The 26,116-nt window shown below is 44.9% G+C and overlaps 1 protein-coding gene across 1 annotated transcript in view; it reads right to left on the bottom strand.

Moving 5' to 3' along the window:
* FANCM (FA complementation group M) overlaps nt 1-26,116 on the bottom strand; it is a 257,273-nt gene that overhangs the window by 214,123 nt on the left and 17,034 nt on the right. The window contains exons 3-4 of the mRNA XM_068254157.1: nt 10,202-10,279; nt 7,731-7,889 (exon numbers count right to left, since the gene is read on the bottom strand). Coding sequence (XP_068110258.1) covers nt 7,731-7,889; nt 10,202-10,279 — 237 coding nt within the window. The remainder of the gene's footprint in view (nt 1-7,730; nt 7,890-10,201; nt 10,280-26,116) is intronic.

Raw genomic sequence — 26,116 nt, 5'->3', positions numbered from 1 at the left:
TTATTTTTCACTATTTACACTATTAATTGGTGCAAGAGTATCCTTGGACCTGTAGTCTCCCAAAGTGAGAATACCCACCTCCGGCTACAAGGGACAATGCTGGGCTGAGTGCAGGCACATTGGGGGAGTGTCCTGCCACCAGCAGAGTGATCTTTGTGAACTGGGAGGGGTGAACAGATATATTGTGTTATTTTTCCCTTTAACATATAACGTGTGGGGCAAGAGAAGGAGAACGTCAGAAGAATAAGGAGCTCGGTAGCCTGTTTCAGAGACGTTTGGACTGATGGTTCAAAGATCTTGTTTTATGTAAGATTATTCCCTCTGAGACTCATAGCCCTGAGAGCGACTATTTATAGTTGTATACGGTTTGCATGATTCACAGTTGTACTAATCTGCACCCCATGTGTTTTTTTGCTTTACACCCAGAAGCGCATACCAGTAATCAAGTTTGTTTTATTGGCCAATCATGGCCCAGTTTTACCACTTCTATGTAGTATGAGAGCTTAACCTGCACAATCTGATTATAGTATTCAAAATCTGTTGGCCCTCATACTACATGGTTATGGTAAAATTGGCCAGTCATTGGCCAATCAAATGTGGAAGTGTGGAAGCTTAGCTGATCACTTTTACATGATTGTGCTTACAATAAAGCCTGGTACACTTTCAATTATGATTGGCCAACCACTGACCAATTTTACCACCTCCATGTAGTATAAGGGTTTACCTTCACTTTCTGCTCATAGTATTCAATATCAGTAGACCCTCATATTGCATGGAGGTGGTAAAATTGGTCAGTGATTTGCTAATCATAATTGAAAGTGTGTACCAGGCTTAAGACTGAAATGAGAAAAAAAATAATATACTTACCTAGGGAGAGGGAAAGCTCTGGATCCTATTGAGCCTTTGCTGCCCCCTCTCAGTTTTCTCGTTCCAGTGATGTCAATCCTGGTAGAGCTACTCGACCAACTGGTCCAATACACTGTGCATGCACCGTACGGAGCCACTCGCCTTTGGGAGTACTCAGGGACACAAGTGCTCCCAAAGCCTTCCGAGGGCTCATGGAGGCAGCAGAACTACAGTGGAACGAGGGGACAAGGAAGACTCAAAAAGATGCAGAGCCTTCCTTCTCCATAGGTATCTGACTTACAGCAGCTTTGAGCATTCAAGAGACAGCAAGCTTTGTCTTTAGCAACTGCTCTTAGTTAAAGAGACTCTGAAGTCTCCCTAAAATGAGGTTTTTATTTTAAAAACCTCATTAACATTATAGTCCGACCTAAAACACATAAGAACCGCGGCTGAAAACCCCCTCGATCACCCCAAACTTACGGGGGTACAGGGCAGGCAAAATCCACGACTTTCTTGGTCGCGGATTTTGCTGCCGCCTCTATGCGCGTCAATCAGCGCGTATCTCCGCCTCTCCCCTGCCCCTCTCAGTGAAGGAAGGCTGAGTGGGACGGGGGAGAGACGGCGATCGGCGCCGATTGACGCGCATAGAGGCAGAGCTGCTTCTATGCAGAAGTTGCCTCCTTGTACCCCCATGAGTTTGGGGTGATCGAGGGGGTTTTCAGCCGCGGTTCTGCTGCATTTTAGGTCAGACTATAATGTTAATGAGGTTTTTAAACTAAAAACCTCATTATAGGGGTGACTTCAGAGTCTCTTTAAAGAGACACTGAAGCGAAAAAAAAAATTATGATAGAATGATTTGTATGTGTAGTACAGCTAAGAAATAAAACATTAGGAGCAGAGACATGAGTCTATAATAGTTTCCAGTACAGGAAGAGTTAAGAAACTCCAGTTATTTATGCAAAAGAGCCACTGAGCTCCACGACTTTCAAAGTCGCAGAGAGCTCTGTCTTCTGAAGCTTATTATCTCAAGTGTCTAACTGTATTGTTTGTTTTTCCTGCAGAGGACAGTTTAAAAAGTTCACTAGCCAGCTCTGTAAAATCATTTAGTATGCCGAGTAGTGTGTAAACTGCAAATATTAGAGAATGATGCAAACAAACTATATAACTAAAAATAAAAATATGAGAAGATTTTCTTTGCTTCTAATATTCTAGTAATTATCCGTACTACACAACCAATGCATTATAATTTTATTTATTTTTTCGCTTCAGTGTCTCTTTAATTAACTGTACGTTGGTTAGGGAAAGTGACCTTGAATAGTTCTGGAACAAATATTTGCTACCATCAAAATAAAACCTTTTGTGTACAAAATATATGCTAGGGCCAAAACCCAAAGTGTGGCCAGTTCCAGAATTGGCCAGCCAACGTGCACATTGTATCTTGGCCAGCCAAAGCGTGAACTGGGACCATGTCCTGTGGTCTGATGCGACCAAGACTTTTGTAGTTTAGTGGGTGTCAAACGTTTGTGACAGCTACCAGGTGAGGAGTACAAAGACAACTGTGTCTTGCCTACAGCCAAGCAAGGTGGTGGGAGAATCATGGTTTTGTGCTGCATGAGTGTGACTGGCACTGGGAGGGAAGGGGGGGGGGGGGGGGGTTGATGTTAACTATTCATAACATATTTAGATAAAAAGGATAAATAGTTCATAGATTTTAGCTCTGGAATACTTCATTGAATGAATCATTGAACAAAAACAATAAAACAGTTAAAACTTAAAAAGTAGTTTTAAACATAAAATAAAAAAACTGTGGAATATCTTAAAAAGTATTTTTTAGGAGAAGGAAGATAGATACAATTGTTTATTTCATTCGTTTATTTTCACCTCGGGTGCACTTTAAAAGTTGAATTATTGCAATTACCTCCTGTTGTAAAGTGGATCTCCATCCAAAAATTAAAAACCCTTCAGCGCTGCTGTGAAGAAAAGTTATATTTACCTGCAGAGTCTCGTCCCACTAAGCCGTTCCGAGGCCCCTGCATCACTGCAGTGAATAGCTTGGCGTTTTTTTTCTCCGAGGGAAGGCGGGTCAAGTGGAGTGATGCAGGGGCTTCGGGACGGCTTCGTGGGACGAGACTCTGCAGGTAAATATAACTTTTCTTTACAGCAGCCCTGAAGGGTTTTTAATTTTTGGATGGAGATCCACTTTAAGAAGGCAAATTACACTGAATGTTATCTTTTAGGAGGAGGACTTTTCTGTCCCTTTAGTCCCCTTTACTTTCCTAGTGGTTTTGGAATCACCCTAAGCTGTTTGGGTATTCGCTTATTTCAAGTGTGTGATTCAAACACTACTGACCAGAAAGATCAGTAAGACTGCCGGGCAACTGGTATTGTTTTAAAGTGTAACTGTCGGGCATAAAATCAAAAATCAATTCTTTATTTTTATCTGGTAATAATGAGGCTAATCAGGCAATCCAAAAGTTAAAAATCACTATTACTTTTTTGTTGATAAATGATCATTCCCCAGTTTACCTGACTCTTATTTGGTACACACAAAATTTGGTACACAAAAAGGAAGTTGCAGGGCATGCTGGGTTGTCCTCTTTTGCTTCTCTACTTCCATCAGGCTTAACAATGCAGCCTGATTGGCTGAAGCCTCTTTACCTCCTTGTTTTCCCCTCCCACACCTCTGTTCCTCTCGGATTGGCCAGTATTTCTCATGCTGACACAATGCACTTTCTATAGTGGAGGGCGAGCAATGCATACACAATCAGGCAGAGGAGAGTAAGGGAAGAAATGAAATCACGATTGGCTTCAAAGTAGCGACACTTAAAATGGGAAATGCCAAGAAGGATTTTCTCTTTTTTTACTGTAGAAAAATCACTAAAATAAATATGGCAGCCTCCATACGCTTCTTGATTCAGGTTCCCTTTAAAGCATTTTATTTCAGTTACACTAAAAAACTAAAAAGATACCTTAGGGCTCCTAAATTTTAAAACCGGTTGCGCAATCAAGGATGTGCATCGCCGGGCAGCGACTGCGTACTGCTCTCAGACCCGGAAGTAGCTTTGGGCGGCCTTTAGAAGGTAACGGAGGGGGACAGAGAAGAACCTAAATTTAAAAAACAAAAACGGGGGAGCAGGCATGTATAGTAAGGCAGTCATCATGCCTGTTCCCCCGTTTTTGTATTTTTTACATTTAGGAGCACTAAAGCATCCTTTAAACATTGTTTTAGGACAAGGCATGTGCTGGGCACACATCAGTAGACAAAGTTCAACTGAGGTGTTATTGTATCATATAGACACTCCCTGTGGTCTGTACTGTCACAGGGCCAATATATTTCTGTCTACATCTTTCTTCTCATCTCATTGTGATCTTTAATTATAATATATATTAAGAGGCAATCTGATAATATCGCACATCGTTCTGTCACGTTTATGGAATGTCTGCAAAGACAGGTATACCCCAAAGGCAAAACACCAAAGTTTCCCCGCCACTTAGCACTTCCATTGTGCAACCTGCCCAACTACAAATGTCAATTCCTAGAGTAGCTCAACACAGTACAAGTGAAATGCAAACTACTGTATGTACTGAAGGATGAGCTAATATTTTGTATATTTTATATCAGTTTAAAGGTCATGATCATCTTCGCCATAAGTTAAGTGTAATAATACAGTTCCTTTCATTACTTCCAGCCCCCTTATGCAGAGATAACACCAGAGAATTCCCACTTACCTTCTCGTAGTGCCACTGACAGTCCTCATGTTTTCTGACTCGTTACAGCAACTTAACCTTTTTGAGGACCGGTTGCCTACAATACCCACCACAAGGACCAGGCGGTTTTCATGCTGGGGGGGGGGGGGCACATTTGGGGAGGCAGCCGGATCCCTACTGTGGGCAGGTAGATTTAGCGCCCCGCTGTAGCTGGCAGCCTGTACTCCCCTCCCAGGCTCCAGCGATGAGCAGCTGTGGACACCTCCGCTCTCATCGGCATCTCCGCTCGTACTGCCGCTAAGTTCTGGGTCGCTGCTCGATGACGTCATCAAGCCGCAACCCGGGATTTACATCAGAGCGAGCGGCGATGCCGGCGAGAGCGGGGGGTATTGCGGCGATCATAGTGGGAACAGCAGGGAGGTGAGTGGATTCTCTTCCCCCACCACCACCACCGCATCGCTAATGGTGGTCACTACGATCCGCCGGCGATCGTAGTGATCACGTGATCAAAAGCCATACACGATGGCTTCTGATCATTGAGGGGAGATGTCAGCTCAGATGACAGCTTAATCTCCCCTCTCGGGTGTGCACACGGGGTAGGTGGCGTCGATCTTACGCCACATCAGAGTTATGCGGCCACAAGTACAGCGTAGGATCTACGCCATTGGTCCTCAATAGGTTAAAGAGGAACGTTAACCAAGACTTACACTTCATTCCAATCAGCTGATAACCCCATTCCCACAAGAAATCTTTACCTTTACTTAAATAGATCATGGGGGGGGGGGGTTAAGGCTGATATTGTGGTTAAACCGCTCCCACAGCGTGATGTCATGCCCATGGTCCTGACAGTTTGCTGTCTATGAACCTTGTTGCATTGTGGGAAATAACCGCTTTTTCCAACAGCCGAGCAAGCAATATCTCCCTCTGTGCATAGAACACTCAGTAACAAACATTCCGTACAGATCACCTGGCAGAACTAAAGATGTCACCACCACTGATATATTTCAGAATGTAAATGAGAGAGGAAAGATTTTACAATTGGCAAACACTGACTAAAAATATAAATAAATAGTAATTGTAATTTTATTCATTATTGTATTTTCACTACAGTTCCTCTGAAAGGAGAGATGCTCATATGAAGTTACTGTTTCAAGCTACTGGCAAATGAACCCAGAGGTGGATACAACTCCATGGCTTGCCCTCTCCAGTGCATGCTTTACAAGGTGAATGCTCCACAGCATTTACTCAGCTCATGGAATGGTTAATGGGCTCTCTTATGACTTTAGAACAGTGGTTCTCAAAGTAAGGCCCGCGGGCCAGAATGCAGCCCCCTAAGGCTTTTTTTTTTTTTTTTTTGAACCAGCCCCCCACACAAAATGTATTACTGGTACTTATAAATGTGGCCCGCTGCATCTTTAATAGCAGTGCTGGCACCTCCCCTTCAGTGACCAAGCTATTTTATTCAAATTAGGGCTCTGCAGCTTTTATGGCTTACTGCAGAGCCACACATCCGTGCACACAAATGAATCCCACCCCCTCTTCTGCCCACCAACAGAACTTACTGGTGGGGGGCTCTGGTCGCTGCTGCAGGTTATTGTGATTTTCTTTGTAAATTTCTTTTTTTTTTTTTTTAATTAAATAAAAAAGGTACTATTTTTCCCCCCTCCCTCCCTCTCCACACCAGCCAATCACCGCAATCGGCTGTCATAGGCATCAGCCTATGACAGCCGATCGCTCTTGTGCCTCCCCAGGGGACAGCCGAGTGACACTGCTGTCCCCAGTACATCTCTGCCATAGTTTGCTGCGCTATACAATGTTAATGAAACTTTTTGATATGGACTGAATGTCATTTTCTGCAAGCCGGAAGAATAAAGCTTTTTTTAGTAAAATGCAAGTGCCAAACTGTTCCTTCTTTTTCTCTTTTTGTGACAATATAGCTATACAATGTAAACAGACGGCGGTTTCGTCGTCCACCAATCTCCTAGCAGCGATCGCCGCTGTGAGACTGATAACGAAGTGAAGCTCTGTCATTCAAGCAGGGATGCGTGCCCGTCGGCGCGTGCAATCCCCAGCAAAACACGACCATAGGACTTGAAGCCAATTGGCGTTACGTAGTCCTGAGGGAGCCGCCGCGTTCACGCCAATCAGCGTGACACGGTCGTACAGCAGTTAAAAGATATTAGTGATTAGGATACACCTATTATCACTGTACCAGTAGCTGAAAGGTTAGTACTACTACACAGGGCAGCACGGTTGTGTAGTGTTTAGCACTCTTGCCCTGCAGCGCTGGGTCCCTGGTTCAAATCCCTGCCAGGGTGCCAGGTGCTTTTCCAGGTACTCTGGTTTCCTCTCACATTCCAAAAACATACAAATAACTTAACTGGTTCCCCTAAATTGGCCCTAGACTACGATAGAGATACATATATATATATATATATATATATATATATACATATATATAGAGAGAGAGAGATATAGATATATATAGATATATATAGATATATATATATATATATAGATATAGATATAGATATAGATATATAGATAGATAGATAGATAGATAAGATATACACACACACACACACACACACTACTACATACTGTACATAGACATATGATTATGGTAGGGACTAGATTGTGAGGTTAAAGTGACAGTGACAGTTAAAGTGACAAGACAATATAGTCTGTACAGCACTGCAGAAAATGTTGATGCTATATAAATACTAAATAATAAATAATACAATAATCTTAGAAGTCTATTGTCGGTTCAAGTTTGCTCCCAACCATTCGCAGTGTGAAAACCCCTTTTCTAAGAATAGGTAGAAAAATCTCCTTTCTGTCCGTAGTTCTTTGTAAAAAAAAAAAAAAAAGTGATTAACCAAGCTCTTTTATTTCTCTTGGATGAAATTATGTGTTATGTCATTTTCTAGTTTTCTCTTTTTCCAAGCTAAATTAGTACAATTTGCCTAAACTTTCCATCCCACTGATTAATATACTGTAGCTGCTCAACTTTGTAACTGGTCTAAAACTTGAGTGTCTTCTAGTGTGGTGCTCAAAACCATATCCCACACTCAAGATGTTGCCTCACAAGTGACTTTTACAGAGGGTAGCACAATGCATGAATAGCGCATAGTATGATCCAACAAAGAACAAGTCTGCAAATATAAAGCACTCACCAACAAATAAGACTTCTGCACAGCTTCCAGCTCATCGCCCAGTGGCACTACAAACTTCTCCAGTTGCCTCTCATGTGAGTAAGACAGGATATCAGGAGAATCCTCTGATCGCAGCTCTATCCGGCCAACCAAAAGATTGGAAACCACTTGCTGGACAGACTGAACAACAAAAACTTTATTTGAAGCAGCATTAAAGAAAGCAGCTCAGCATACAAATTATAGGTGTGAATATGTGCTCTTACATACATACACTGTCAACCAAAAGTTTTAGAATATCCCAATTTTTGTATTAAAACTTGAGCAGTTCCAAGTTTGAAGGCATAGAACAAACAAACAACTATAGAGGCAGAAAAAAAGTGGGAGAAACAGAGGACATACATAGGTGTTGGCACATTTGCAAATACTTACCAAGGTGTCTGTTCTCTCCTGAATCCTAAATCTGTCCCATATGGGCCGTAACAAAAGTAAGTCAGCATCCTTTGAACTGCATCTAGTCACACCATGCATGCGCAGTGTCTCAGTGCGACCAGTCTGTCCGCATTCCCTGCACTCTTGCTATCAGGAACTTACCTGAAGGATCCCGTGATGCGGCTGTCTCCACCAGTAGTCAGGCCACTGTCTACTTCCGGGTCTGCGCAGTCTTCGCAGGAGCGCAGTAACCCTGGTGTTTTTTTCCAATGGGGCCACACACAATGCAGGGCTGTAGGGGGACGGACGCTCAGGAACAGGTGTCCCTCCTATTCGCTTAGAAGGCGGAAGACTTAGCGTCAGATGAGATAGGCAGGGATTCTTTGATTGGATGATGCATGAGTGGCCAGCCACTGATTGGTGAATGGGTGTTTTTAAGCCTGTCTGTGCTCTCTAACAGCTGTTTCTTGCTATTGATTACCCGAATTTTGACCCTTTGCTTGACACCTGACAACTCGTTTATTGACTGGATTGGACTTACATGTTTGCTGCCTGCACAGGAGGTAGAAAGAAAACAGGAGCGCACCGCTGGTGCAATACATCTTACGTCCTGACGAAGGCGTGGTTAACCCCGAAACGCGTTGCGACGTCAGACGGCATCCCCACGACCTGGCTCCGACCACCGCTCCCGACTCCCACGCCAACAACTACGCAACCCCCGCCGCTCTGGCCAAGCGCGGGTTACAGGAGACGATTGCTGGCAGGCCTGACAGGCGCACTTGTACAACTATACACCGTGAGTAACTTTTTATTGCGTGTCTATTGAAGTAAAAAGATTTATTGCACCAGCGGTGCGCTCCTGTTTTCTTTCTACCTTTTGCACAGATACGCTGGCACCACCCAGCATTTGGAGCAGCACCTTGCACGCAAACCATCCATTGGTTGAAGATAGCGCAGGGATTGTTCTTCTGTCATGTTTGCTGCCTGGACTGACCATTTTCCCATACCTTTGACTACGAATTGGATTGCCCTTCTAACGTGTACTAATCTCCTGTGTATGACCTCGGCTTGGTCTGACCTCCCTAACCTGTTACTTTTGTGAGTACTGTTGGTTCCTCTGCCTTCCTATCTTCAGTCTCTATACGTTGTGCACGAAGGCCTCGGTGTAACCGTAGTCAGGTAGACATAGCTCAGTCTCCTGTTCAAGCAAAAACGCACCACATAGGGTGAAGATTGCAGAGTTAGATTGGGGCATAGAGACTGAAACAAAAGCGGGGACTTTGATAGGCCTCACACTTGCGTTGAGCAATGGCATGAAGACACTGTGCATGCAAGGCACAACTAAATTCAGTTCAAAGGCTGCCAACCTAAAAGGGAGAGAACCAAGGCCTCAGTAAGTGTATGCAAACGTGTCGACACTTATGTATGGCCTGTGCTTACCCTGTTCTTTTGCATCTGTATTCTTTAAAAAAATAAATAAATAAATAAATAAAAAAACACGTAATCCATGCATAAACCGAAATCTATGCTAAGCTTTCGTCTCATAAAAGCAGCCACCTTGTCAGCTAAAATTGCTGAACACACTCGTGGAATTTTTTCTAGAATGGAAATCAAATATTCATACTCTGTTGCAAAGTTCCTATAAATATGTGGCACTTGTAGGTTGCTTTGCTTTCACTCTCCAGTCCAGTTCATCCTAAAGCAGCTCAATGGGGTTTAGTCTGGAGCCTGTGAAGGCCACTCCATGTTTACAAGCTTACTATCTTGTTCTCATTTCCTAAGGTAGTTCTGGCAAAACTCAGACTCAGAACCCCTGACCAGTTAGGTGCATACCAGTGTGTACAGCATGACACTGGTAAAAGGTTTAGGCAACCATTGTGGTTCAGGGTGCAGCTCACTCTGTTCATGTCACTGACCTCCTGGACCCCAGGGATGGTCAATGAAATACACATAATTCAGAGTTGATGCAGCATTAAGCAAATTCTGAAAGCAAATGTATGTAGTGAGGAGACCTAACACTGCCATCTTCAAATAGACAAACAAAAAACAACATTTCAGCTCACCTTTATATCACTGCCAGGAGTGGCGCTTAGAGCTAAAATCCGAAACTGTCTAGTATAGTTACACAATTCCCGGACTACCTAGATGAGAGAAAGATACAATTAATACAAAGCAAAATTATGAATTTAGTGCTTTATTTCTAAACTACAATAAGCCCCATTTCTGTTACAGTTTAAAGAGAGCCCGAGGTGGGCTTATATAATTTAAAAAAACCTGGGCTACCTGATCCTGAGCGGATCAGGTAGTCGCCATCCCCGCCACTCTGTTAGCCTGCTAGGCAGGACTGTGGAGTCGGAGTCGTAGAGTCAGGTTCGGGGCAATTTTGGTTGCCTGGAATCGGAGTCGGGAAAAAAATGCACTGACTCCGACTCCGAATGAATTTAAACTGTAAGTAAAATAGAAAATATATAAAATATGACACAAAAGTCCCAGTTCAAATGTCCATATGTCGATGCTGCAGGCTCTAATCAATCCACCACCAGATAACACCAGTATTGAGCGCACTCACCAAATTCAATTTGACCACTGTCAGACTGGTCAAAACAGCGCAAGCCTCCAGGTTACCCCAGTGCCTCAGGTCCTGGTCCCATTAGTATCCAGCATGCTTCAAATTCATTTGCTTAGATTGCTTTCCATGTACCTCAAACAAGAGCCTCTCATAGCGTAATACAGTTAACAACCTTTAAGACTTTATTAAAAATATGCACTCACATGTCACCAATAGTTTTGAGGGCACAGAGTTTTTGTTACGGGCTCTCCCCCGTTGCCAAGCCGGGCTGGATGATAATCCTCCGTTACAGCGTTTCCTGGCCGCCGCTACCTAGTTCCTGGTACGTCCACTTCCCCACTCGCTCGACTAGTTTCGTCACTCTCTCGTGACTCATCAGGAGCATGGGGATTGGACGCTATACCAGGGTATTTAAATGAGCCAGTGTCCTATAGGGCGCCGCTCTCCAGGCTTTTGATTGGCTCCCTCCCGCTTACCTCACGGTCCGCCTCTCTTATGGGCTTACCCTACATCGCCGTATGCTATTCCCAGCCTACCCAACGTCATCCTCAGATCAAAATCCTATTGGCCAGTAAGCCATCTATTTTAAATCTCCCATCCGTCGTAGCTGTATAAACGGAGAAAAGCCCGTTCACATGCAATACTTTGTTAAATACAGCCTCCACAATCCATCTTTATTTTAAAAACTTTAAAAACGTAACCAATACATCATATAACCAAAGAATCAGATTCCTTCATAACATTTGGTGGGTTACTTCTATATACTAATTGACCACTAGAGCAGTGGATTCACATATGCGGGCATTAACATTCCCCCTTTCCACATACCCACTATCCAATCCAACAGTTACTCACATTTACAGATGGTGGTATTGCCCCTTCAAGAGCAGCAATTACTCACATATACAGGTGGTGGCATATAGCACTATCCATATGCCCTCCACCACTTATTTCTTTTTGCAGGCAATTTCCCCATATACAGTCAATTTGAGGTATCAGGTACCCCATGCCATAAATCCATTTAGTTTCTCTCATGGAGATCTGTCTAACTTTATGACAACCTCTCCAACTATACTTCATTTTTTCCAATCTACAGAAGAAAAGGTATTTGGGGTCACAGTTATGATGTTTGCTAAAATGCTTAGAAACACTATGTCCACTAAAGCCTCTCTTTATATTTCTTATGTGCTCTTGTACTCTGGCCTTCACTGTCCTGGTGGTCCTGCTAATGTATTGATTTCCACAGCCACACCACAACATGTAAACCACCCCCACACTATTACAGGTAATGTTCTGCATAATCTTAAACTTACGTCCATTACTAAATGAGGTTACCTCCATTTTCCTAATGCCATTAGCCTCCTCACATGCTTGGCATCCCCTACAGGGAAAGAAACCACTGATTCCAGAATGGCAAGTTCCCCCGCGGGGGGCCCTCCACGAGGCTGGGTGCCAAGATTTGTTTCAAATTGGGGGCCTTCCTATATACAAACCTGGGGCGTTCAGGTAGAACGCCCCTAAGTGTCTTATCCTGCTGCAGTACACCCCAATGTCTCTTGAAAATGTGCTCTATTTGTCTATGCTGAATGGAGAACTCGGTAATGAATGGAATCTCTGCCCCTCTCCCCCTATGTACCCTTTCCCCCTTAATTAGAATGTCTCTATCCCTTTTTCCTATTTCTATAACATCTTTATATAGTGCTACCTCAGTGTAACCTTTTTCAGTGAACCTCTCCACCAATTTCTGTGTTTGTTCCATATAATCTTCTAATCGTGTACAATTCCTTCGTATCCGGGTGAACTGTCCCCTAGGTATTGCTTTTAGCCACTTGGGGTGGTGACAACCAGTGTTGCTCGGATACCCCTCAATCACGGATCCGCATGCGGCCGTTATTATTGGAGCCGCATCCGGATCAACCCGTGTTCGCATCCCGTATTTTTTCCCGCAACCGGATCCACCCGTCTTTCGCCGTGTTCAGTATGGCATAAAATCCGCAATGTCGTGTCGTGACGAGTCGTAACGAGTCATAATGTTTCATGCGTATCGCCATGCCGCCATGCGTAGAAATGTACGTGTCAATAGCTAAGATGCACATGCGGATCGGCAGGGCATACGTACAGAAAATCCGCATGTATGTACGTGTCGTAGCAGTACCCGTACTCACTAAATGCGCATGCGTACGTTCGGCTCGTACACGTAAAAACGTACGTGTTGCGCAGTGGGCAAGCGTAGAAGTGTCTGGAACTTTGAACAAGGCAGCAAGGTGGTGATCCAGGACTTCCAGAGACCCCCAGACAGACAGGATAGCTCCCAAGATCCCCCCTGAGATCAAGAGACTCATGATTATTGTAAGTAATCAAGATTAACATAATGCATATTGCAGAATGTTATTGAAAGTGATATATGGTGTACTTATATTGTAATGGTACTGTTAATTTTGGGAGTGGCAGGGGCGTAGCAATAGGTGCTTATTGCAGAGTGATAGTGATATATGATGCACTTTTATTGTAATGGTACTGTTAATGTTAACTTTGGGAGTGGCATGGGCGTAGCAGTAGGTGTTTATTGCGGAGTGATAGTGAAGTGATATATGATGCAGTTATATCCATTGTAATGGTACTGTTAACTGTGGGAGTGGCAGGGCCCGTAACAATAGGTGATTATTGTAGAGTGGTAGCGATGATGTTATATATGATGCAGTTATATTGCAATGGTACCAGCGTCGGACAGGCCCAGCGGACCACCGTCATTAAAGGGCACTAGGGCAAAAAATTGTGAAATTTAAAATATGTGCAAACATATACAAATAGGAAGTACATTTTTTCCAGAGTAAAATGAGCGATAAATTACTTTTCTCCTATGTCGCCGTCACTTGCGGTAGCCGGTAAGTAGTAGAAATCTGACAGAAGCGACAGGTTTTGGGCTAGTCCAACTCTTCTTCATATGGGATTCTCAGCAAGGATTTAAACAATGATGATGGCCAGCTTCCCTGTTCGCTACACAGTTTTTTTGGCAGTTGGACAGAGCAACTGACATTCACTAAGTGTTTTAGAAAATAAATAAATCCCCGAGAATCCCCCATGAAGAGATGGACTAGTCCAAAACAAAACCTGTCGCTTCTGTCAGATTTCTACTACCTACTGTAAGTGACAGCGACATAGGAGAAAAGTAATTTATGGCTCATTTTACTCGGGAAAAACTGTACTTCTTATTTGTATATGTTTGGACATATTTGATATTTCACAATTTTTCGCCATAGTGCCCCTTTAAGTCCGGTCCCTCTCGCGGCTCGCCTCTCCTCTCACTCTGGCCGCTGCGACTGGGATGATGACAGTGTGTGGAAATGACATTTGGCCAAAGGATGGGGGACCAGAGAAAGTAGGGTGATATCAGTACCAACCAATGCATATTCACTCAAGTTTCAGCGGCGAGTTCACTGGTAATGAATGATAACTGTCATTTTCAACTTGGTGTAATGTATCATGTGTGCCATACCTGGGGCTTTGTACAGCCCACCGTAGGCCTGGAGGTCCCCCGACGTCGTCCTGGCTCACCTTCATGTCCCGCAGGCGGCTGCGGTAACCGGCGACACTCGGGCCTAGTGTTGGGATGGTTACTTCCTGTTCTGAGGACGCTGGCCACTAGTACATGACACGTCATAGTGGTTGGCGGCCTGACACTGCACGGTTTACAGTTATAAAAACCGCGCACGCCTCAGACCAGGAATTAACCGTCCCGACGACAGTAGTCCCGAGTGTCGTCGGTTTCCAGAGTCGACAGCAGGACCCAAAGAGAAGCCATGAGGACGCCGGGGGACCTCGTGGCCTACGGTGGGCTGTCAGAAGCCCCAGGTAAGTGAAATTTTTTATTCTAAGTTGAATTCGGAATCCCTTTAATACTTTAATATTTCTTTTCCAGAACTTTGGGATTGGAAATTATGACCTCAGCACTGGGCCTGCCAAGGGTCCAGCAGATCCTGCGGACCGAACACCGCAGGGTCCTGTCCACCCAGCAGGTCCAGATGCTGTGGTCAGATATGAAGAGGAGGGACCAGGACCTCAACAGGCGTGTCACGGAGGAAATAAGATGTAAATCAGCAGACTATTAGTTGATGTACGTGTATCTTGGGCTTAATATGCTGCATCTATTTATCCTATAAAAATGTCATGGGCTGTGTGAATAGTAGAGTTTTGTAGTATATACAGTAAAAGGATCAGTAAGGTATTCATTATCACAGCGCATCACTTTTTCCACATTTTTTTATTGTTATGGACTTATCCCAAAATGGGTTACCTAAATTATTTTTTGTGCTCCTGTGTGGGCATGGGCATAGTGATGATATTTGTGCAGTATTTGCTAATAGTTCGTTTTTGATAACCACTGATGATCGATCACCAGGCTTTTTTAGAAAGATTTGATAGGTGCTATCATCCATCAGGACCCTAGATCTTCTCCAGGCCCTATGCAACTGCCTAGGTTTGCCTTGTGGATGATTTGGTTCTGGTGCAGAGCCATTTTAAGATCTCGCCAGTTATTCAGTTTTATTGATGCTTATGCTCTTGCTGGGCCACTCAAGGGCATACACAGAGTTGTCTCAAAGCCACTCCTTTGATATCTTTGCTGTGTGGATTGAGACACACCGGTGGCTTCCTACAGCCCCATGGGCACGGATCGCTCTCACGCCACCATCCTCAGTCTTCTCCATCTTCTGTACCGGGTCCCGTTACTTCGGACAGTCGTAGTAAGTCTGTGCAAGTCAAATTCGCCCACTACGCATCTCCCAAAGAGATACACCAAGAGTGCACTTGTCCTACGTCAGACTTTCCGTGACGGACCCAAGTAACTGGACCAGGTGCAGGAGACTGAGGATGACGTGTCGTGGAAGCGATGGAGGAAGCCCCATGTGTGTGTAAATCTTTTAGTTTATTTAATCTCTGGTTTCCCTTTAAAGTGAATTTTTACTGTGACGCCATTACAAAAATATTCACTTAACTGGAGCTTCTACCAACCTTCTTGAAGACGTACGGTACAGGCACAGTACTTGACAATCCTTTAGTTCCCCGCCACTTTTGAGTGTTGCTTTTGAGCCACTGTGCGTCCTTGCACCCGTCAATGTCCAGTGCACTGCGCAGGCACAGGTCGTTTTCAGGAGGCTGGTAAAACCCCCAGGTAAGTTTATTTTTTTTTTGGCCACATTTAAGGTTCACTTTAAGTAGGGGTTTTTGGAACCTTATTTTCAAATAAAAATCAAAATAATAGTAGTTGGAGTACAATTATTTTATGACACACCCATTTTATGACACATTTACTTCAGATTACATTATTTATTTTTTTATATTACAGCTGGAAATGCTCCTCCACCAGCACAGGGCCCACAGCCACGCCGCGAGACCCAGCTCCCGCTCCTCCTCTCCAGGGCCGTCTCACCACAGTGAGCGGAGGCGCGCCGCAAGCCTGCAATATGGTAAAAATCTTGCATTGTATAATTAATATATCTCATATATATTAGGTTAACTGAAGTCCTGTTCCATTTCCATTACATGCGGTAGGATGCGGCACACCGCCAGTGTCGGAATCCATTGCACTTCAATTGAATAGTTTCAATTGCGTGCAGGTTATGCGGAGCGGTGTAGACTGATCAAATAATCGTCTATATCGCATCACTTCTATAGTGGAACAGAGCCCAAAATGTTATTGTATAAGCTTTACACATGACACGTTTTTTTTTTTTTCCTGTTTTTTTTTTTACATGTAAAATGTATAATCATTGTATCAATCAGGTTAACCTATTTTCCCCATTCTTTCCACAGTTTCTCTATCTTCTCACCTCCAATTGAGACGCGAAGTCCGGAGGCTGAGGCGAAGGCAGAGGAAGCATGAACGGGCGGTGCCAGCGAGGGACTTCACAATCCTCCAGCAGCAGGTGATGGAGCTGCGGGAGCCGACTGCGAGCCAGCGGGAGGAGATTGCCCAGCTGAGGGGCACCGGCGGCAGGCGCGACTAATTTTTTTTTTGGTTTTTTTATGTAAATAGTTATATTTTATTTTTGTTTTTGTGGCATCATAAATGCTTTGCTGTATACTTCTGTTGTACCGAGTGGTTATTTCTGTCAATGTTTCTCCTTTTTCTGCAGATTTACTCGCTAATTGATTTACCAATCATTTTTTCAATCATTTTTCCAATCAATTTCGAGTAACTTCTATCAGGAAATTGATCAGAAAAATGATCAAAATCAGATTTGATCTGTCAAAATTTATGTATCGATTCGATAGATACATTTTGGCAGATCCGATTTCGATCATTTTTCTGATCAATTAAAATGATTGAAAAAATGATTGGAAAAATCAGTCGACCAGTAAATCTGCAGAAAAATTATCAATATATTCCCAGCAAAAGGGGACATTTGTGGGGGGATTTAGGCTGGTTTGTAGGCATAAAAATACTTACCTAGCCAGTAGCCAATGCCACTAGGCAGAATTGAGTAAGTGAAAATGCGGCAGAAGGGAGAACTGTGGCACCTTTGAAGGGACCACAGCATGGTTGTAATTCTGCCCAAAGAGTAATAGAAAATGTTCAGCAATCATTAGCAGCATATGTGAGGACATTGGACCTGACAGGTGGAACCACGGGCAAAAAATCTGAAGATATTCCGTATACAGGGAAACAAAAAAGTAATAATATCCTTTCAGGTGTGCCACAACACCTGCATAGACTTTATACTGAGAACAAAAGGATATATGTAGCAAAAAACTGAAGAAACTTGGAATTTATGTGGAAAAATACTAAAGATTTTTTATTGAAGACAACAGTTGTGCAAAAATATTTCTAAAAAGTATCGGTCAGGAAACCTTTTCCATAGCAGAGAATGCCAAAAATGCATCAGTTGTTGTTAACATCAAGATTAGTGCAGTTGTGCAAAATGAGGCGACAACGTCAACTTGTTTCGGGATAGACCCTTCATCAGGCCTCCACAAACAGAGACAAATCTGTATAGTTAACACATGTTCTTAATAAACATCTGGACGAAATGAAGCCAGGTATAACCACTCATCCAATTTTCAAACCCGGGAACCGCACAAGGCAGAAGCTGGAGAGGAATTATTAGGAACATGTGTTAACTATACAGATTTGTCTCTATTTGTGGAGGCCTGATGAAGGGTCTATCCCGAAACAAGTTGACGTTGTTGCCCCATTTATCACAACTGCACTAATCTTGATGTTAACAACAACTGATGCATTTTTGGCATTCTAGGCTATGGAAAAGGTTTCCTGACAGATACTTTTTAGAAATATTTTTTGCACAACGGTTGTCTTCAATAAAAATCTTTTGTATTTTTCCATATAAACTCCTCAAGTTTCTTCAGTTTTTTGCTACATATATCCTATTGTTAGTATAAAAAAATTCAAAAGAACCAAGACAATATTAAGAGTTGGTAATGGTAACTGTAAGTCCGGCACAATTTCAATTCCTAGGCAGGCAGCCACTTCATTTACCCCTGTCGCCGACAGGAGGGGCCAGGAACTCACCTTCCACCCAAGCCTGGTTCATTTTGAGGAAGGTAAGTTTGTCCACAGAGTCCGTGCTTAACCGAGAGCGCCTCTCAGTGACCACGCCACCAGCCGCGCTGTAGCATCTCTCGGAGAGGACACTCGAAGGGGGGCAGGCCAGGACTTCGAGGGCGTACTGGGCAAGCTCCCTCCAGATCGACAGTCTCCTGACCCAGTATTCCATGGGGTCCACAGGGCTGTTGGTGTCAAGGCCGGTGAATGACCCCATATACTCAGACACCATGCGGGAAAGTTGCTGCTCCTGGTCGGCGGAGGATTCTGTGGCTGTGACCTCTACTCTGGGCAGCTCCACTGCATATAGAGTCTTGGTTAGGCTTAGCAGGTCTCCAAGGCGTATACTGCTGGTGGTGGTGGTGGTGGATGGAGGCCTCTGTTGCTGAGATGGCGGAACAGCAACAGTGGGGGTGGTGGAAGGCTGGGGGAAAGCTTCCTGCAGTCTTCGCACGAGGGCTTCCTGCAACGCCTTTGTGCGGTTTGCGGTGGTAGATGGCGCCATAAACTGTCCCAGCTTCCCCTTTAAACGCAGGGCCAGGATCAAGGAGATCCAGATGTCCTCTCTTTCCTGCATCTGGATCACCCGGGGGTACCTGCGAAGGCATCGTAACATGTGGGCAGCCATGGGGAAGAGGCGGGCTTTGTTAGCGAAATTTGGGTTGTCTGCTTCCAAAATAACATTATTAGTGACCTCTTCTTCCTGCACACTGTCCTCATGAAGCCGCCAACCCCGCACAACGGAAGCGGCACTCTGCAGCTCCCCCTCATTTTCTACATTTGGGACCTCCAACTCCACTGCCTGAAGGTCATGGTCCTCTTCCTCCTCCGCGGTGGACAGTGCTGCTAGCTGCTCTCTTTCCAGCTGGCTCACAGCTTCCGCTCCTGCTTCCAGCAAATTATCCACCGCCCTCTCAAGCATGCAAATCAGGGGCACCCACTCGCAAACCAATGCCTGATCACGGCTCACTATCTGGGTTCCCTGCAGGAAGGGAAGCAAGATCAGACAAACTTGCTGAATTTCTGCCCACTGATCATCGGATATCACCGGCAACCTGATGGAGGTCTGTGACCGGCCGGTCCTTTTGTAATTGAAATCGTAGATCTATTTATCTACAGCCTCCCTATGCTGCAACAGCCGCTTCAGCATCGCCAGAGTCGAATTCCAACGAGTAGGTAAGTCGATGATGAGGCGGTGTGATGGCAGGCCCTTGTCGTGCTGCAGGTCGGCCAGGGTTGCAGCGGCAGTTGCGGATTTTCGAACATGCCTCACCACCTTGCGTGCCGTTTCCAGTAGCTGTTCCATCCCCGGGTAGGTGCGCAGGAAGCGCTGCACCACCAAATTGAGGACGTGGGCCAAGCAGGGGATGTGCTCCCGGTCTCCAAGGCGGACAGCTGCCAGCAGGTTGAAGCCGTTGTCCGACGCCACGCACCCCACTTTTAGTCCTCTGGGGGTCAGCCAACTCTCCTCCTGCTCCTTGAGGATCTCAAGGATGTATCTCCCGGTCAGCTTCTCCTTCCCCAGGCTGACCAATTTTAAGAGTGCTTGGCACTGCTTTGGCTTTATGCTGCTGCTGAGCTGGGCTTTCTTGCGGGGTGTGAAAGGAATAGGATCCCAGGAGCCTGCTGCATCCCCCTTCAACGCTCGTGGTGGCACCACCAACTGGCCTGCTGCTGCAGGGTTCTCACCTACTTCCACTAAGGTCACCCAGTGGGCGGTAATGGAAAGGTACCGGCCTGTCCCAAATCTGCTGCTCCAGGAATCCATTGTAATGTGGACCCGCTCACCCACGGCGTGGTCAAGTGAACGGACCACATTTTCCACCACAAAAGCGTGCAGTGCTGGGATTGCAGTTCTTGAAAAATAATGCCGGCTGGGGATTTCCCATTCTGGGACCCCAAGCTGGAGCAAAGCACGCATATCACTCCCTTTGTTGACCAGGGAGTATGGCAGGAGTTGTGAACACATGGCCTGGGCCAGCAGGCCATTCAGCTTGCGGATGCGCCAGTTTTTAGGAGGCAGAGGCTTGATTGTACGCCCAAAATTTAAACTTAACAGGCTCTGGCGAAGCCCTGCCGGGGAGTGAGCAGAGGAAGGAGGAGAGGAGAACAATGAGGGCTGGCTGGCCTCACCAGCCTCAATGTCTATGGCATGAGCTGTAGAGGACGCACTGGAGAGAGAGGATGTTCTTTGTAGGATTTGCCCTTGCCGATGACCATGAGGGATGATGCTGCTCCTCCTCCTAAATGCTGCACGATGGTTCTTGTGCTCTCACCACCCACTTTCTGTTCCTGCAGCCTCTTAAAAATGACAAACATTTCTGTGCTTCGTCTTCAGGTGGGTCTGCAGGGATGAGGTGGTACTCTTTTTCCCACGACTCAGTACTTTATTGCAGGTGTTGCACACTGCAAACTGCTTGTCTTTTGGAGACACAGCAAAAAAAATCCAGATGAGGGATGTAAGATTCCCCTTCTGGCTTGAAGCGGGTGCGGCAGCTCTGCCTGAGAGTTGCGTGGTGGTGCTGCTGCTTGTGATGGTGGTGCTGGCTGAAGGCTGAGGCTCCTGCCTTCCACGCCCACTTCTGGATCTGCCCGTGCCTGACATGTGGCGATGCCCACGCTGCTGTGACTCGTCCTCCTCTGAGCTGCCTCTGCCTTCAGAGAACTCGTCATCAGGCACATAAGGTGAATGTTCCTCCTCATCAATAGACAAATCATCTTGTCCTCCTGACCCAAACACCTCTTCCTCCACACACATAATCCCATTCCCCTCCGCCTCCTCATAAGAATCTTCTGCTTGTTGTAGTGCATCATCGTGCACAACAGGAACCATCATGGCTTCATCGCCTAACACACCCATCAAGACATTTTCACTCGCCGGACTCAACGGCGGAATGGTGTCGTCCTCAGATGGATTATCAATGACTGCTGGGGTGGATACAGCAGAAAGCGGGGGGCGTTGGCTGCTGCTGCAGCTGCTGCTGGGAGTGCTGGCAATCACCGAGGTCTGTGAACTAATGGGCTCTTCAGGTACGTCATCATCAACCGCCGTCATCAACTCCATCACTGCCTCTAAATGCCTCTCCACATTGGCACCACGGTTACTGAAAATGGATGCCATTCTCATTGGCAATGGCATACGCTGTGATGATGATGATGCGGTTTGACGCCTGGCTCCATCCCCTTGTGCCCCTGCAGCTGAGCGCACTCTTCCTGCCCGTGACACAGTCCCAGAAGCGGTGGAACTGCCACTCCCTCTCTTCTTGGGTCGTCCTTGTGCCCTTCCAGACATTCTTTGTTATTATAATAACTAACTGACAGTCAGTCAGTAATCACTGGTAGCGGCTACTGGCTAGTTAATACAGTACAGTACTATATATACAGCAGCACAGAAACCGGCGTGCAGTGCAGGCCTGCACAGTAGCACAACAGCAGACACTAGCAGCACAGACAGTACACTCTGAACTACACTGACTAACTGACAGTCAGTATTCACTGGCTAGCTAATACAGTACAGTAGTATATAATATACAGCAGCACAGAAACCTGCGTGCAGTGCCTGCCTGCACAGTAGCACAACAGCAAACACTAGCAGCACAGTACAGTCTGAACTACACTCACTAACTGACAGTATCACTGGCTAGCTAATACAGTACAGTACAGAAACCTGTGTGCAGTGCCTGCCTGCACAGTAGCACAACAGCAGACACTAGCAGCACAGTACACTCTGAACTACACTCACCAACTGACTGACAGTGTAATCACTAGCTAACTAAATAGAAGTAATATCAGCAATATGAGTTCACTGTAATGAGCAAAAACGCTGGGTTTTTACACCAAAATGCCCTTGCTTGTGACAGAAATGGCCTGGAGATACTTTCTCAGACCACAGTCTCTTGCAAGGACGGAGTTTCTGTAAATGGCCGCTGGTTATATACAGGAGGGGAGGGCATAGCCTCCCCTCCTGTGTTTGGTTGCTCTAGCCTGCGTCAGGGGCCTCTGATTGGTCCAGTGACATGTATTGGGAAAAATCCACATCACGGCCGTGATTACGGGTCGCGACCCGTATTTTTGTACGCACGCCGTGATCAGATTTGACACTATGTCGTGATCCATGCGAATCACAGCATGCGGATCACGGCCTTCGTAATGCGGAAAAATGGCCGTGAATCACGCGTACCCGTGATCACGACCATTCGTGAAAGCACCACTGCTCTTAAGTGATAAATATCCATTCCTATCTGTGCTCTTAAAAAACGTTCTAGTGATCAATCTTTCTCCTTCCTTCTCAATCTCTATATCCAAAAAATGTATTTTTGTCCTATTACTCTCCACTGTTAGTGTAATATTTAAATGATTGGGATTCAAAAATTCTATAAATTTGTGTAATGCTTCATCATCCCCATTCCAAATTATAAATAGGTCATCAATAAACCTTTTCCATATTTGGATTTTGTTACCTAACCTTGAATTCTTTAAAATATCCTCCTCCCACCTCCCCATAAAGATATTCGCTAGTGATGGTGTAAACCCCGCCCCCATGGCACACCCTCTAATCTGTACAACCCCCCTCCTCGGTACCAAAAATAATTTCTCCTGAGAGCAAAAATCAATAACTCCAATATAAACTCAATTTGTCTTTGGTCCATAGATCCCTCCTCCTCCATGTAGTACCGCACTGCCTCCACCGCTGGCTGGTGCGGTATGTTGGTGTAGAGGCTGGCTACATCTGCTGTAACCAATACAGTGTTTTCCCCAGAATTTTTTTCCAGTCGGGTGGCATAAAATAGTAGCCGAGTGGCGTGAAAAATTAGCCGGGTGGGGCGAGATGGGAGAATGCAAGGCCAGTGCTTCTGTGTGTAACTCTGCTTACAGAATAGGAGGAGGTGAGTCGAAGACAGCCGGGTGGTCACCAAAACTAGCCGGGTGGAGCATCCGGCTAAAAGAGCCTGGGGAGAGCACTGCAATATACTATTTTCATTGATACTTACTTCCTCCAGTACCTGCAGCATATGTCTGGTGTCCCTAATAACCTGTGGCAGCCCCTGTACCAGAGGCTGTAAGAAGAAGTCCAGGTACTTTCCCAACCTATGTGTAATAGACCCAATTCCACTTATTGGAACAAATCTTGGCACCCAGCCTCGTGGAGGGCCCCCCGCGGGGGAACTTGCCATTCTGGAATCAGTGGTTTCTTTCCCTGTAGGGGATGCCAAGCATGTGAGGAGGCTAATGGCATTAGGAAAATGGAGGTAACCTCATTTAGTAATGGACTTAAGTTTAAGATTATGCAGAACATTACCTGTAATAGTGTGGGGGTGGTTTACATGTTGTGGTGTAGCTGTGGAAATCAATACATTGGCAGGACCACCAGGACAGTGAAGGCCAGAGTACAAGAGCACATAAGAAATATAAAGAGAGGCTTTAGTGGACATAGTGTTTCTAAGCATTTTAGCAAACATCATAACTGTGACCCCAAATACCTTTTCTTCTGTGGATTGGAAAACATGAAGTATAGTCGGAGAGGTTGTCATAAAGTTAGACAGATCTCCATGAGAGAAACTAAATGGATTTATGGCATGGGGTGCATGAAACCAGGGGGTCATAACATTGAGCTGGATTTAAACTGCTTTATTGCAGACAATTAGTGGTTAGTGATGCGGCATATGTCTGGTGTCCTTCTGGGAAAATGAGTGGGGGGTCTACCTGATACCTCAAATTGACTGTATATGGGGAAATTGCCTGCAAAAAGAAATAAGTGGTGGAGGGCATATGGATAGTGCTATATGCCACCACCTGTATATGTGAGTAATTGCTGCTCTTGAAGGGGCAATACCACCATCTGTAAACGTGAGTAACTGTTGGATTGGATAGTGGGTATGTGGAAAGGGGGAATGTTAATGCCCGCATATGTGAATCCACTGCTCTAGTGGTCAATTAGTATATAGAAGTAACCCACCAAATGTTATGAAGGAATCTGATTCTTTGGTTATATGATGTATTGGTTACGTTTTTAAAGTTTTTAAATAAAGATGGATTGTGGATGCTGTATTTAACAAAGTATTGCATGTGAACGGGCTTTCCTCCGTTTATATCAGCTCTCTGATGCTTGTATTAATGTTTTGCTGATGTATATGTCCTAATAAAGCTTGGAATCCTGGACCGGTGCGGACCTTCCGTTTAAAAATTCCTGTACTCCTGTGGGCCTGCTGACCTGGTCGTGCACAGTCCCGGTTCCTGTGGATAGTAGCGGTGTTCACAGACTTTGTTGCCTCCGTTTATATAGCTACGACGGATGGGAGATTTAAAATAGATGGCTTACTGGCCAATAGGATTTTGATCTGAGGATGACGTTGGGTAGGCTGGGAATAGCATACGGCGATGTAGGGTAAGCCCATAAGAGAGGCGGACCGTGAGGTAAGCGGGAGGGAGCCAATCAAAAGCCTGGAGAGCAGCGCCCTATAGGACACTAGTACATTTAAATACCCTGGTATAGCGTCCAATCCCCATGCTCCTGATGAGTCACGAGGGAGTGACGAAACTAGTCGAGCGAGCGGGGAAGTGGACGTACCAGGAACCAGGTAGCGGCGGCCAGGAAACGCTGTAACGGAGGATTATCATCCAGCCCGGCTTGGCAACGGGGGAGAGCTCGTAACAAAAACTCTGTGCCCTCAAAACTATTGGTGACATGTGAGTGCATATTTTTAATAAAGTCTTAAAAGGTTTTTAACTGTATTACTCTCTTTACTAGAAGCTCTTGTTTGCGGTACATGGAAAGCAATCTGAGCAAATGAATTTGAAGCATGCTGGATACTAATGGGACCAGGACCTGAGGCACTGGGGTAAACTGGAGGCTTGCTCTGTTTTGACCAGTCTGACAGTGGTCAAATTGAATTTGGTGAGTGCGCTCAATACTGGTGTTATCTGGTGGTGGATTGATAAGAGCCTGCAGCATCGACATATGGACATTTGAACTGGGACTTTTGTGTCATAATAAATATATATATATATATATATATATATATATATATATATATATATATATATATATATATATATATATGCGCTGAACTACATTTATAGATATTGTTTTAAGTATTTAAGTATTGCTGTACTTAGGTCATAGCGCACTCTGTTCACTGTATCTATTGAATAGTCATACGCTAGCGCGCTTTGAATATATGAATAAAATAGAAAATATGATAAAATGTTCTATTTATCAGATAATAGTCATCATAAATAATTTATACATACAGTAATAGCTGTACTTAGTCCACAAAAATGAAATAAACCAATCAAAATTAGTTACTTGTGTTGCTTCAATAAAGCAGTCCCCGTATTTTTAAAGTCAGATATACACATCTGATTGTGACTGTATATATGATGTGTACACAGGAATCTCTTATATATACGAAATAACATCTATGCTGTAAGAATAAAGCCTGATGTGTAGCAGTGTCACTAATAGAGATGGAAATAATTCTGCGTTGATTCTGATTTATGTAAATGTGATCAAATAAATTTGATATGATGTTAAAATTTGGTTTGGTGACTACGAATTAAAGGGTACCTGAGAAGGATGAAAAGAAAAGTTTTATACATACCTGGGGCTTCTTCCAGCCCCCTTCAGGCTAATCAGTCCCTCGCTGTCCACCACCACCTGGATCTTCTGCTATGAGTCCTGGTAATTCAGCCAGTCAGCGCAGTCCGGCCGCATGCCGCTTCCACAGCCAGGAGCATTCTGCACCTTTGCAATAGTGCTGCGCAGGTGTAGTACGCTCCCGGTGGCGGAGTGTGTGCATGCGCACTACGCCCGACTGGCTCAAGTACCTGGACTCATAGCAGAAGATC

The sequence above is a fragment of the Hyperolius riggenbachi genome, chromosome 9, assembly GCF_040937935.1.
Source record: "Hyperolius riggenbachi isolate aHypRig1 chromosome 9, aHypRig1.pri, whole genome shotgun sequence".
Classification (NCBI taxonomy): Eukaryota; Metazoa; Chordata; class Amphibia; order Anura; family Hyperoliidae; genus Hyperolius; species Hyperolius riggenbachi.
This window is presented reverse-complemented; position numbering and strand designations above follow the sequence as displayed.